The sequence below is a fragment of the Nesoenas mayeri genome (assembly GCF_963082525.1).
Source record: "Nesoenas mayeri genome assembly, chromosome: 1".
Classification (NCBI taxonomy): domain Eukaryota; kingdom Metazoa; phylum Chordata; class Aves; order Columbiformes; family Columbidae; genus Nesoenas; species Nesoenas mayeri.
In genome coordinates, this window is record NC_137541.1 from 129618851 (window position 1) to 129632693 (window position 13843).

The 13843-nt window shown below is 42.5% G+C and overlaps 1 protein-coding gene across 1 annotated transcript in view; it reads left to right on the plus strand.

Moving 5' to 3' along the window:
- Nucleotides 1–13843, plus strand: part of PTGFRN (prostaglandin F2 receptor inhibitor) — a gene marked incomplete at both ends in the record, with an annotated part of 66471 nt that overhangs the window by 47708 nt on the left and 4920 nt on the right. The window contains one exon of the mRNA XM_080364109.1: nt 9991–10098. Within this exon, the coding sequence (XP_080220235.1) occupies nt 9991–10098 (108 nt within the window). The remainder of the gene's footprint in view (nt 1–9990; nt 10099–13843) is intronic.

Consider the following 13843-nt stretch of genomic DNA (forward strand, 5'->3'; position numbering starts at 1 on the left):
TCTCGGTGTTGCCCAAAGTTGTATCCTATGTTGGAGCTCTCTAGTTAGCTGTTTTATCTCAAATCTTCTTCACTCCTCCATTTCTATTCACAAGCACAGTTTGGGAGAAGGTCTCGCCTCACATCCCTTGTTCTTCATGTGAGTTGTTCTGCTTATAATAGTGGGGCTGTAGGCTTTTAGAAAGTGTGTCTGTGACTAGGCAAGAGCAACCTGACTTTATTCTCTGTGAGATGATTTCTAAAAACTAAACTTCCTTACACTAGGCACACTGGGAAAAGGACAAGGGATGTGTGTAGGGGGACAGCCTTGCAATGAGGACCTCACTTTTTAAGAAGCTTTGAAATGTAGCGTCCTGGTACAAACTGTAGTGAACGTGCAGCCTGAACTAAGCTGTCCAGAGAGAGGACATTGACTCATCTCAGTGCTTCTCTCAGTACCAGGTAATATCTGGTTGGCTTTTTTTTTTCTTCCAGTTTTATGGTAAGTTACTATGCTGAAAGTAATCTGTTAGTTGTCTGTATTCCAAATGCCTCTTAGAGTAGCACTGTCACAGATTAATATTGCTGTAGATTTGTTTACTTCTCAGTGTTGTTTAATGGGCTGCAGTTTTAGCCTTATTACCATTGATATCTGGGTCTAACAGAGTGGGAAAGCAGCATTTGCAAAGGGGTGATGCAAGGAATCAGCAAGAATGAAACCTGTCCCAAACCTCTCCCCTCCAAGCTCTTATGTGGAGGCTTTCTTGCACAGAAGTGGTGGTTGGTGACTCTCCCAACATTGCTTGTGTTACGTCACTTTGAACTCCCATTCAAGAAGTTTGGCAGGATGCTATTAATATTAATGGTTCAGAGGGAAACCTGTGAGCTGTGCAGTGGAGGGAAGTGTGCATGTTGCAGTCTTGCATTCTTTTTGCTGTCACTCTCTACTCCCAGCCTCTTCACCCAGATAGGGTTTCTGGAGCATGGAGTGAAGAAAGGGAGGCAGCCTGGTGCACTGCCCTGGGAATGTGTGAATTCCAGGAGCAGAGGGAGGAATCGTCCTGGAGCCCTGTCAGTCTTTCATTCTTTAGAAAAGAACGAAGAGAGAAATGAGATCCCAGGCACAATTTACTAGAGAGCTAATTCCCAAAATAATCTTGGCATGTAGCAAAATCTCTCTTGAAATACCTTCCCTTCTTCAACTGATGAATGAACTTTGTGTCCTTCAGTTGTTACTTGGATATCCTTGCTGGATATTAATCTCTGGGCATGATGAGGACCTGTGATGAGCACAGTTAGAATGGACTAACTGCAGAATTATTATTTGGAAAATTATTTGGAATTGAGTATCCAAGACAGAAGATGTTTTGTGGGTGTGTTACTTTGTGTGCTGAGGTGTACTGTCTTTGATGCAAACTGAGAGTGAATCGGGGAGCTAGAGGTAAGTGGCAAAGTTGTGGAGCACCCATAAAAGCACAGCTCAGATATCATGCCCTGGTCTTGCATCCTGTGGTATGGGCACCTCTCAAACTTGTTCTTCGGTAAAAGAAGCTGGTGCCAGATTTTCCCTAATGTGAACAGTGAAAGGCAGCAGTCCTGAAGTAGCTGGTCATTTCTAGGGAGAATGAGAGGCTCCCCAAAATTGGAGAGACGATACCAACAGGACAGGGTCAGAAAATGCAGAGGGGCATGCAAATTTCCAGGTAACTGTAAAAGCTGGGGAGCACCACTCTGCTAACTCCTGAGTGATGGGTAGCTTGTTGAGTGTGTTTGTCCCTGGTAGTGCAATTGACTCGGTAGCAGTTTTACTGACTTGGGGTTCTCAAAGTGTAGCAGAAAAGCACTTTAACTGTAAGTGTTCATGGTGAAGGATATATTAAGACAGTACAACTCAAAAATAGAAGGTGTTCCAGTCTCCTCTCTACTTTGAAGACTTGGACTTTGACAGCATTTTTCAGCTTGCACCAAGAGGGATGGATCAGGGAGATGATCAATACGGAAGCAGCGTTTTCAGCAGAAAGAAGCCCTTAAAGGGTTTTACATGAAGCTTTTAGTAATAGGAGGAATTTCTTTCTTGGTTGTTTTTATTGATTTATGTTTGATAGGAGTGGGGAGGCTTGCTAGGATTGGAAATCCTTTCTTCCAGTTTGACTCCCTCCCAGATCAAAGTTGAGTGATGTTTCAAGGGGGGGTTTTTAGTGTGGATACGCATTGTGCAATGTGATCTATTGGAACAGCAGGAGGCCTGTAAGCTTTTTATATATGAGCTGGGGACTGTGCACATGAAACTTCAGTGTTTCCTGCCACAATAGGCTTGAAATGTGGCAGTGCTCTGAAATGTTTTTCCATTAACATCTGTGGAAAATGTCTTGCTCAGATTCTTTCCATTCAAGGCAGAACTTGCTGGCTGCAAGCAGAGACCTTCTCTCTTCTGTCTCCACTTGCTGTTGCAGAGGGACGTATTTATTCCATTTGGTTAACGATCTGAAATGTTAATGTAAAGGCATTTGTTTGAAACTTCCTGAACTAAAAAATGAAATATGGATTTTGTCCACTGGGAGACTGGGGGTGGTGGTGGTTATGGTGAGGAGGAGTCTAGTAGGTCATTAGCTTTCAAAAATTTAGTCAATGGCAAATTGTTCTCTTCTGGATATATTTTAAGACCAGAGAGGATCTTGTGAATCCTCTGATCTGGCTTTATGAATAACATGGATCACTAGACTAATTTCTTAAAATGAATGCCTGCTCTGTGTCCCATAGCTGTAAGCAAACAAACCTTATCTGGAGGGCAGGGGAAAGCTCTCCTATGTGAAGACTTCAGGATTCTTCAGTGATTCTTTTTGGTTTTGCCAGTCTAGAACAAAGGTCCTGCCATCTCTTTTCCTGCCATCTCCCATCTCTTTTTCTTTTTCTTTTTTTTTTTCTTTCTTTTTTTTTTTTTTTTTAAGATCATTGAGCAATATGAGGGCCAAGAGCCAGTGACTTGTCTTGAAATTTTCTCTTAATTTCATTGCATCATTTCTGCTGAAACTCTGTCTTCTCCTCCTCCTGTGAGCTATTGGATGATATATGTGTACATAGCCTTCAGCCTGGAACACACCTGCCTTCTGTTCCTTGCTGTTCTGAAGCCAGTGCATCAAGACAGCTTCTTATGTAAGGCTTGTGATCCTTCCCACCCACATGGAAATCTCTGACTTGTCTTCTACTCACCTGGAGGTGTTGCTCCAGTGGTAATGCCTTTGCATGGCAAGGGCTGAGCAGTGAATGAGAGAGGCTGTTTCTGGTTTTTTGTGTTTCTCTTTGCCCTCAGCCTTAGATGAGCTGGCCAGCAAAGGTGGGAGTCAAATGGCTGGGAACCCGCTTGAGATCAGAGTGCTTATCTGATGCAGGTATGTGTACAGATATCTGGTTCAAATGGCTCCAGGTGGCCTCCTGCTGTTGGTTCGAGTTTTTTTGGTTGTGGTTTTTTGTTGTTGTTGTTGGGTTTTTTTGTTGTTGTTTGTTTGTTTTGTTGTTGTTTGTTTGTTTGTTTGTTTTTAATTCTGAGGCACCTGGTCTCTGTGAAATCCACCTGGTTTATCCTGGCATCATAAATTCTTCTTTGGTATTCATCCTTTAATTTTCTTTCCCTTTTACCCTGAACTTGCCAACCCAGGTTAGTGTTTAGAGTGTCTTTGCCCACCATACACTCAGAGGGATTTCCACAGAAGTGACTTATTTTCCTTTTCCTTGAGAGAAGCAGAGAGAAGGAAGCTTTTAATCTCATATTAAGAAGTATGTTATGAGAGAGAACCATTTGGAATTTGGCTGTGCTCTCAGCTGGCTTCTCCTTGTGCCATTCAGCAGTGGGTGGAAAGCTTTGGAGAGGCAAAAATAAAAGAAAACTTTAAGGAAAGCATCTCAATGAAATCTTGAACTCTGGATTACATCTGCATGTGACCTCATTGCACAGCAATGTATTATCATTCACTTTGGAAGAAGCTGAGATAAACTGAGAGCTGCTGAAATATGAGCTGAGTATTGATGTTAAACTTCAAATTAAAATGAAATTGAGACCTGCAATGACCCTGAGAGATGCTCAGTTTCAAGAAAGGAGAATAGAAAGTTCTTAAAGGAAAGAAACCTTAATCATGGAAATGAATGAAGAGCAATCCAGCAGAAACTCTTTGGCAAGAAAGGCTGGTATTTTCCGGCCACTGTTAATGGGCAGGAACATGCTTTGTCATTGTGTGCCTTTGTGCCTGTGTGCATTAACTTGTAGCTGGAAGTAGAAACCACAGACTGAACTACTGGGGCTTCTTCCAGTAACAGCTATTATGAGGCTTGGGGTAACATTTGTGAGGGAACAACTCCATGAAGAAGCAGGGAGAGGGCAGTAGGCTGGAATAGTGTGGGTGAAGTAGCTTGTTATCTGGAGAGAGGCAGGTCATGGGATTCCTTGTTCAAGAGTGGATGATTTAGTGCCAGGGCAGACATGAGTAATATTTTGGAAGACTGAGAACTTGTGAGTTGCATCAGTTTTTTTTCCCCGTTGTGGTTCGTGGTGCCGGCTGATTGCAAGCAGGGAACTTGCAGTGGTCTCCCTGCTGGGTAATGGACTGGGCATGGGCTGCTGGGGTGGAACAGCCTGCTCTGGGTCTCGACTGTCAGTCAGGTTACTTGACCTTTCTCTGCTTTACTTTACTTGTCTGAAAATAAAGGTAACTCGTGTCCGTGGGGAGACTATACCTTATTTTTGCAGAGAAGTACTGGCTAAAATAATACAGAAAAGGCCAAAATGTCACCTAGGACCTAGGTAATTAGGATCTCTTCTGTTGTAAATCTAGATGTTAACTGGCTTTAGTTATTCGCCCTCTTTTTTGCTGCCTTTTCCTTGCAGATTTAAGGTGTTTGGACTACTGAGCAGTGAAGGAAAGCAGGGAGAATGGGGTGACATCAGGTAAATAGGGCTCAGGGCTTTTTATTTTTCTCCAATATGTAAATCTTTAAGTTGAGTAAATTAAATTAACTCAATAAACTTGAACTCCTCCTTTCCACCCTGCAGGCTTGTTCAGTGTGAATCTGATTGAGCACAAAGTAATAAGCCAAATTTGGTGCAGCATTTTAAGACTTTTTCCTTTCATTTCCATTTGTGGAAGAATTTCCAATACACTTTTTAGCAGAAAACTGTATCACTATAGGCTTTAGATACTGGAGTTTCCTTCCTGGGTTGCATAAAATCAGTGGTTTGAGCAGTGAGATCTGCCATAAAAGGGGATATTCAGAAGAAATGACACCAAACAGGTCCTGATCCTGGAACCTGATCTCTCTTTAAGCAGTTTTAGATTTGAACAAGGAGACTTCTAACCCCAGTTTCTTCACTTTCTGTTTATAATTATATAGTGGTTTTCAGCCATTCAGAAGTCAAGAAATTCTCTGAAACGTCTAATTCCTATCTTGACTGCAGATGCTTTTTAATATGAAATTGTTATTCCCTTAATAAAGAAGAAAACTTATTTTAGAGGTTGTATCTAAGCTTCCATATGGCCTTACTGTACTGAGGAGCAGAGATGTTGGCTTAGTCTAAATCAAAGGTTTCAGCAGAAGATAGCAATCTAGGGGAAGGCTGATGCTTATCTCTTAGAAATGGGAATGCTGAATTGTTTTGTAAATCTGTGCTTTTTAGTATCCAAATCAGCTGCAGGCATGACACTTATCTTCATACCTGAAGTTATTCAAATCTAATTATTTCTCAGCTTCCAAACAACTGAGCAGCTTTCCTAAATTTAATTCTGCCTTGTTCTTGATGAGCTGTACAGGTCACGCTTGATCTGTCAACCCTGCAACTGAAACTAAATTCTGGTTTGTTTATTCTCCCAAGTGACCAGTATGTGCCAACAAAGGTATTTCAAACTGTTAAATACAGGTGGCCAGGTGAGCAAAGCCACATCATCTGTTATCCGTAGAGTTTTACTATTCTCAGAGTTAATGCAGCATGAACTCAGATCTCATAGAACGAGTTCATCTTACCTCCCCAGCCCTTCCCATAACACTGCAAGTGCTTGAGTATAGCGATGTTGATACCCTGATAGTGTCATCAGTGTCTACAGGGAGATGTCTGTTACCACATCCCTGCATCTGTAAGCTTTGGGATTGAAGATTGTGTGGTTTTTTGTCTTGGAGGGTGAAAACTTCACATGGGTTTTATGTGCCAAGCCCTGCTTGGTGGAGTCTAGATCCAGGGTCTCTTGAATACTGCTGTGTGATGCTTATGGGGGGGGAAAAAAACAAAACCCAACACCCCAAAAAAACTACAAGAGGATCAACACCTTGCAGAAGGTTTTTTTGTGGCACATTTGTGACCTCTCGAAAGGTCCTCAGGAGCCTTGAAAATGTGTTTACCCTGGTGCTGCTTTTTGCTGAGATGCTCTTCTTGAGCCTGCAGTAAAGCTGGATGTCCAGTTAGAAAAGGTGATGGTTTTGCTTATAACCCACTAACACGCACTAGTTTGCTGCTGCTTTTGTTTGGTACTGGCATGCAGCTTATTCCTGCTTCTCTCATGCTGTTGCCAGACAGGTTCAACTGAAGCCAGGGTAAATTGTTTAAGCTGGGGAAATAGATCAGTTAAGTTATAATCAGGTTAAAAGCACTGGTCCATTGTGCTTTTTAGAATAAAACTAAACAAGACCAGAACCATTCTATAGAGAAGGTTATCATGCAGGTAACTTTTAATGAGCGATTAGAGCTGTGCTGTCAGCTTCGGTGCATCGTTCCCAGGCTGTGTAGTGACCAACTCTGACTCAAGTGGAGGGCAGGGGATTAAATAGTCTTTGTGGTTCAGCTCAGGTCTAACAGGTCTCTGTTGCAAACAGCACTCCTGCCTTTTCAGGTTTTGTTATAGGGAGGAAACATGTATCAAGATGTTTTATTCTGTCCTTTCATGCCTGAAGGCAGCCTGAGGCCCAGGGCGTGAGACATGTGAGCAAAAGGCCTTGGATACTGCCAAAGAAGAAAGGTGCTCCTCCTAGGAAGTTTGCAACTATACAGTTTTCAAGACTGAACTAATAAGTTTTGCTGTAATGAAGCTTGCTTAGGTTAAAAAAAAAAACACCAAAAACCAGTTGTTTTCTGTCTGCAGCTGGAGAGGGAGGAGCACAACCACTGGCACATCTCTAGGCACTCTGTTGAAATCCAGTTCTTCTAACACAGGACAGTGATTTCTCCCTGGAGGTACAGATGGTAATTTGCAGAAGATGTACCCTAGTAGGAAAATGAGCAAGGGGAGATAACTGTTTGTGGCTTACCAAAGGGAAGTATGATCATGAAATGACAGAGCAGCTGCTGCCTAGCAGCTTTCTTACTGCCTAGGAAGCTTTGACTCTTCGTGTGGGAAGCAGGCTAGAGATGCACTTGATGACCCAGAACTGAAGAGTATGTAGGGGATGCTGCATTACCATGATCATGGCCTTTCCTGGCTGAGTGACCAAACAAACTTCACTTTTACCTTGTGACATTCAATGGCCAGGAGTGCACAGATTCCACTCTGCATTAGTGGTTTGTTGGCATGCCATGGTTGGAAGCCAGTGTCTCTTGAATGCAGTAGATGCCTGGACCTTCAGCCTAGAAATAAAGCCTGAGAAGTCCTGTCTATATGTACCCAATGTATTTCCTTGTTTGCCCTGCCAGGGCAGGGGTAAGGCAGCCCATTCTTAGCCTGACAAAGTTTGGATCGTGCAGTTAACCTCCCTTGCTTGATCCCTGTCAGGACAGAGCCTGTTTGCAGGCGTAGAGCATGTGCCATGTTCCTGATGTGATGTCATTGCACTCACTATTGAGACTTAGGATAGACTGCAAGCTATAGACAGTACCAGGATTATTGTGGTGCTGTTTTGCTTTTGATCAGTGCAGCAGAAGGTGTTTGCTGACAATGCAGGGATGTTTCTGGCAGATTTTGACAGTCTCTTTGTTTCTGTTGCTGTGACAGTTCACACACAGCTTGAGACTTTTGTGTTTAGCGTTGGCTGGAATGCCCTGGTCTGTGCTGCCTTTAGTCCTCTAGGACCTTGAACTTCTATCTGCACAACACCAAAGAAAATGATGTAGAATGTCTTGTTTTATCAGAAGATGAAAAATCAAGTAGGCTGCAAAGAGGATATGGTTGGGGTGTGTGTGAACATCAGAAACTGAACTGAATTCACATAGAGTTTGGATAGACACTGAGGAAGCAATCAGAATAATCTTTCTCCATTTCCCCAGAAAAGAATCCCATCATGTTGAGCTCAAGTTAGGTCTGAAGCCTGCTCTTGAATTCTCTACCTGGACAGCTGAACTTCAAAGTATTCTGGGTCTCTTATTTCCTTAAATACGTTCTAGCACAAGCATGTAGGAGTCTTGGCTGCTAGTCCACGCATAACCTCTATTGCATCTCTACCACCCTTTTATCCTTGCTTGGTAGGGTAACTTGGAGTCTTAGATTTTAATAGAGAGGATAGAGCGTCAAAATAAGTACAAACCTCTGGGATTCTGTCTACATATTGCCCTTGTGTACAAAGTACAACTGCTGCTGGGGCAGAGAAGAGGGCTGTAAGAGATTTATGGTATAACAAAGAGCAGCACATTGTGCCCAGTGGAATTTGTAGGGGGAATTTTAGAAGCCACAGAAGTAATTATTGCGTTATAATTGGAATTCATTTCTTAGTGTGCTGTGTGATCTCTTCTGACCAAAACAAGCCAGTCCCATGTAGTCTAGAATACTTTCACCAAAAATTCCAGCTTTAGCTTCACTGCATATGCAAGTTTCTTTCCAGAACCTCAGTTTGGAGGTGATGTGGTAGGTGTGTGCAGTATGATGAGTTATCAGCACAGCTTTCCACAGAGGCCTATTGGGAAGGCAAGGGACAAGTGGATTGTCTTGGATGATTTCCTTACATGTTCGCCATCAAAAGCATTGTTTGCCACTGATTTTCAGTGGATTTGAAATTTAAAGTTCCTATATTTAAACAGTAGTGTGTAAGAGTGGAGGATGGCAAACCTTCCAACAGCTCTTCCTTTCTCCCAAACCACTTTTCTGTGCTTGTTGTTGCTGCTGCTGTCTGAGACATCCAGGGAGGGTAAAAAGGGTTACTTTTTAAACTGAGTCCCAAGTTCCTTCTTGGATTCTCTGGTCCCTTCCCGCAAAGCGATCCTGGAGGCCACCATTAGCATCAGTTTCCTTCTACTAATCTCCTTCACCTTGTTTATTAGAGAATTCTCCAAGGGTATTTTGACACATTCTTCAGTTTCTGCCCTGTGAAACAAAGAGTACTAGAAGTGTTGGCATGTCTGAGGAGTTGTGGTTTTGTTAATTTTGCACCAGAGATGTATATGTTATCAATATTTGCAGAAGTTTTGTGTTTTAACTCATGTATCTCAGAAGTCAAAAACCACATGTTGTCATGGTGTCTGAGCATTTCATAACAGCCTTGTGGTTTTCATCAATATCATCACCACTTTGCAGCTGAAGGAGTTACTGTACCCTTGGGTGTTGAGACATCTTCTACAAAAGAAGCTATCTGTGTCAGAGCCCGAAGGAAAACCCCCAGGAAGGTGTTATCAGATGCCTTTCTTGTATTGTCTCTGTTTCAGTTCCATAGCAGAACCATCTGTGTTGTTAAAATACTGGTTTGCTCTAACTTGAATTCCTATTGACAGCCTCAGCCAAAAAGATCCATGCTAGATTAGCCTGAAGAGCTGAACTCTCTTGCTTTTAGAGGAGTCGCCAGTGGAAGATCGTCTCCTGTGCAGGATGGTCGAAGGCAGACTCGGGCAGCTGCCTCTGTGTTGGGTGACAGGTCTGGCAGTTTGGGTACTTGTTGTAGTGCATGAATTAATGGCTAAAAATGGATAACTTCTGCAAAAACTTACATGATTGCTGATCCCTTCTTCAGTGCTCTATGTCTACAAACTAGCAGAGAATACTTCAAAAACATGCAAGAAAGGTTTTGGACACTGAAGAAAAGCCTGTCATGGATAATTGTGGTTACTTTTTTCTAGGTCCTGTTTTTAATGTCTCGGTGCATTCTGACAACCCAACGATTTACCAGGGTGAACTGGCAGATTTGCTGTGTATCGTCACAACAGAAGGAATGGCACTTGATCCAGGTATTTTGGCAAAATGATTTAAATTGTAACTCATTTGTCTTGACTGGGCAGAATAATACCAGCAGTTAAACCATATATCCTTTGAGAGAGGCTGGAGAATTGAGAACCAGCATTGAAAATCCTGTAGAACTAGATAAATACAGGAGACCATGTTTGCTTTTCACAGCACAATTTAAAGCAAGTTTTTTTTGTTAAATATTCTGAAGGAAGGAGGAAAAGGAATTCTTACTGATAAACCCCACTATGCTGTCTGTACCAGCTGACTCCACTGCTGGCAATCTCAGCCTACAGCCACTAGATTGGCCATGAAAATGGGTCCTGTTTCCTTTAATTAGAAAGGATGTCTATTGGCAAAATCTGCTAGGAGAAAATGGTCACCTGTAAACAACTCTTAAAGTCACCTGCCAGTCAGGTTCACACTTCAGATTGAATTTAAGGCTTAATATAAATCTAAATATCACAATAATTGACTACCACAGCCTAGATGCCAAAAATGAATATTTATTACTGACGCCTTCCACGGTGAGGCTCTTTTTTTGTGTGGAAGAAGAAAGAAACATGGTACTTAATTGCTGTAAAAAGGATAGTGGACACTTTAAAGGCAAATTTTTATGAAGGGCTGAAAAGTTCAGAGAATTGTTCAAAACGTAACTGCTTGCCAAGCATTGCCTGAGCTGCTTTTCATCAAAATGCTGAGAATAACTGGTTATAATGCCCAATATGTGGGGGAGTGAGTTTAGTTTTTTAAAGTTGTTTTAGATATATATATATATATATAAAAATATTAAAAAGTATTTTAAATAAATCTGTAGATATGTGTGTAAATATAAATATATATACATAAATATAAAGATGTCATGATTCATGCAAAACTTAGAAATCTATGCATAAGCCACTACAAAAGAGGTGCTGTGCAGAAAATATTACTCATAATGTAGTAGCTGATGAGATGAAGTATCAAGCTTAGTAAAGGCCCATCACTTTGAAATTCCAGGATGTCTGTTCTCCATTAAATCAGAATGTAGCAGGAAAGCAATTTGCTAGATTACAGTTGTGTGCTGCCTGTGAAAAAATGATAGAAGTCTGTAGGTTGTATTATTGAAATGCTTGGGAGGGAGGAAAACCTGAGTAAACTTTATTGCTGTCAAACGATTCATAGCTTGGCATATTGGGTACATGCAGGCATACATTGCTGCTTACTGTATACTTCAGCCTATTCTGTGGTTCCTACTCAGCAGGAAGCCTCTTAGTTGAGGTGTGCTCAAGCTCTTACAGGTATTGTGGCAAGGCAGTTCCCAGAGCAGCTGGCTTCCTTTGCGAAGCAATAATTGCTGGCAGGGAGCAGCTGCTGCTTCTGCTGGTGTTCAACAGCTAAAATAAGCTTGGGGTTGCCTTATGAAAGAGGTCTCAGCATCCCTGACCCACTTAAAACTTGAAACGAGGCCGCTTAGTAACAGTGGGGCTCTCCTGGCAGTGCTCTGCTGCAGTTGGGTTTGTGATGGATTTGTATGGCTCAAGACTGGGAGAAGCACTGATAAGGATAATCAAAGGGATCGAATTAAAAAGGTGTCCTCTTTGAGGAGCTGCTTATCAGCACAATTAAGTTTTAACTGGGCAACTTCCTAAGGGCTCATGGATGTTTGTTGAATTGATAGATGGTGCCTGGAATTGGAAATGATGCTGTTTCCGGTAGTCATGAGCAGCCAGTGCAGAGTTTTAAATGTCGGCACCATAATCTGTTCCATAGCTGGGTAATGTCATCTTGAATGTGCCAGATCTCTGCCTCAATGGTTTGAGGGCTTTTATTTGGTGGGGAGAGAATTGGGGTTTTTTTTGTCTGTGTGTCTGCAACATGGCAGATGAGGCACAGGCAACAGATACACATAGAAAAGAGTGAAGTGTGGCCATAAAATTATAGAATAGTTTGGGTTGGAAGGGACTTTTAAAGCTCATCTAGTCCAACCCCCCTGCAATGAGCAGGGACATCTTCAACTAGATCAGTTTGCTCGGAGCCCCGTCCAGTGGCAGGTTTTGAGGGAACCTTTCAGTCCATCCTCTGAGTCTCCAGTTGCTGAATGAGCAGGATTTGGGGCCTAACCAGCCATGCAGTGTGGAGATACTCCATCTGGCCCTGAGAAGCTGACCCCTCTCCAGTCTTTGCTGGTCCTCTGGATGACACCAGCAGAAGAGCCACAGGGAACAGCTGGAATCTATGCAACAGCTGTAGGGTGTGCAGACTTCCCTTGTCAGTCTGCCTTCTTGGCCTTGAGAGGTGGAGGGGGCTAGAGCTGTGGGATACCAGAGCAGGTTAGGTGAAGAAGGGCCTTAAGGGCTTATATGACAACACACAGATGTAGTTCCTCATATCCTCGTTTTCCCTGTATCCCATCTTTGATCTGTCTCTGTGCTCAGTCAGTATCACAATTTAATTAACAATTGGAATGGAGAACTTGCTTTTTAAATGAGTTCCAAAAACATTAGACAGACTGTGAAAATATTAGGGCTGTCTCATCCCAGTGGGGAAACGAAGCACATTGTACGGGAAAGCCCGCACCAGGTAGTCAGATAAACAGAGCAAGTGTTGCCAGCATCTCCTAGAAGAAAACAGATGGCAGCAGTACAGGCATGGTGTTTCCATTTGGGAATGTGATGAGAAAGGAGAGCAGAGCATTTGCATTTGACCCTCTTCTCAGGAGCATACTGGCTTTCAAAGGCCATCTACTCTTCTGGTGGCAGACCTGCTGCGTGATTGTATTTTGGGCCCTCTTGTGAGCAAAGAAGGATCAGGGAATTTCATAGGATGTCTTGTTAAATGTGCATCCAAAACACTTCAAACGCACTTGGTATGCTAGCCAGCTCTGCTCTTGTACACATAGGCAGCAACTTTGCAAGCATGCATGTGGACTCGTATGTATGCTTCTTATAACAAGTTGAGGTGTCAGGTGCCACCTCTTCTCCCTCTTTGTATGCCCAGTCAGAAAAATAAAGTACTTCCAAGGAGTGGAAGAGGAGTTAAATGACCAATGATCTTTGTCAGTGCCCTTCTTTGCTATAGTTAGATTGATCCCTTCATTTCTAGAAGCATTCCTTATGGCTTGGCCCCTTATCTGATAGAGGCGATTCACAATACTCTGTGTGTATGTTCATGTGTACCCACCCTGTGGGAAATTTTCAAAAGAGTGGAAAGGGTTTTGGCATGACTGCATGCTTTAATTTCCTCTGCTTCTTTGAGACCCTGCTGAAATGGAGTGTGTATTACTAAGCTTAGTACATGGCAGCAAGTGCTCCATCTAAAGAAGTGCTCCTTTGGCTTGGCAGCTGTGGTTGGTGTTTTGAATTGATATGAGGGGAGTATGTGTGCGTCAAGGGGGAATAGTAGTTCTTCTGTGCCCTGAAGATATAAAAGCTGCTTCTGATATTTCTGTTGAATACACATTTTCACAAATGATCTCTCTAGACTTCCCAGATCACCCCTTCTTGGGCTATGTGCTTAGGGATTTAAAAGTATTACTTACTGTGCCTGAAAGGAGGTGGTTTTTTATCTACTTCAGACAGACCCAGTGGGCACTCTGGAGAATTTAACAAAACCAGCTTGTTTACCTCTTGTATGGCTCGAAGTGGTTTGCTCAGCTCTCTAGGAAGCTCTATTCAACCTCATTTAAATGTAGTAAACAAAAAGGGTCTCAAGATTGTGATTCAGCACTGTAACAAGATGCTGAGAGCTCTATTCTGAGCAGTGGAAGTG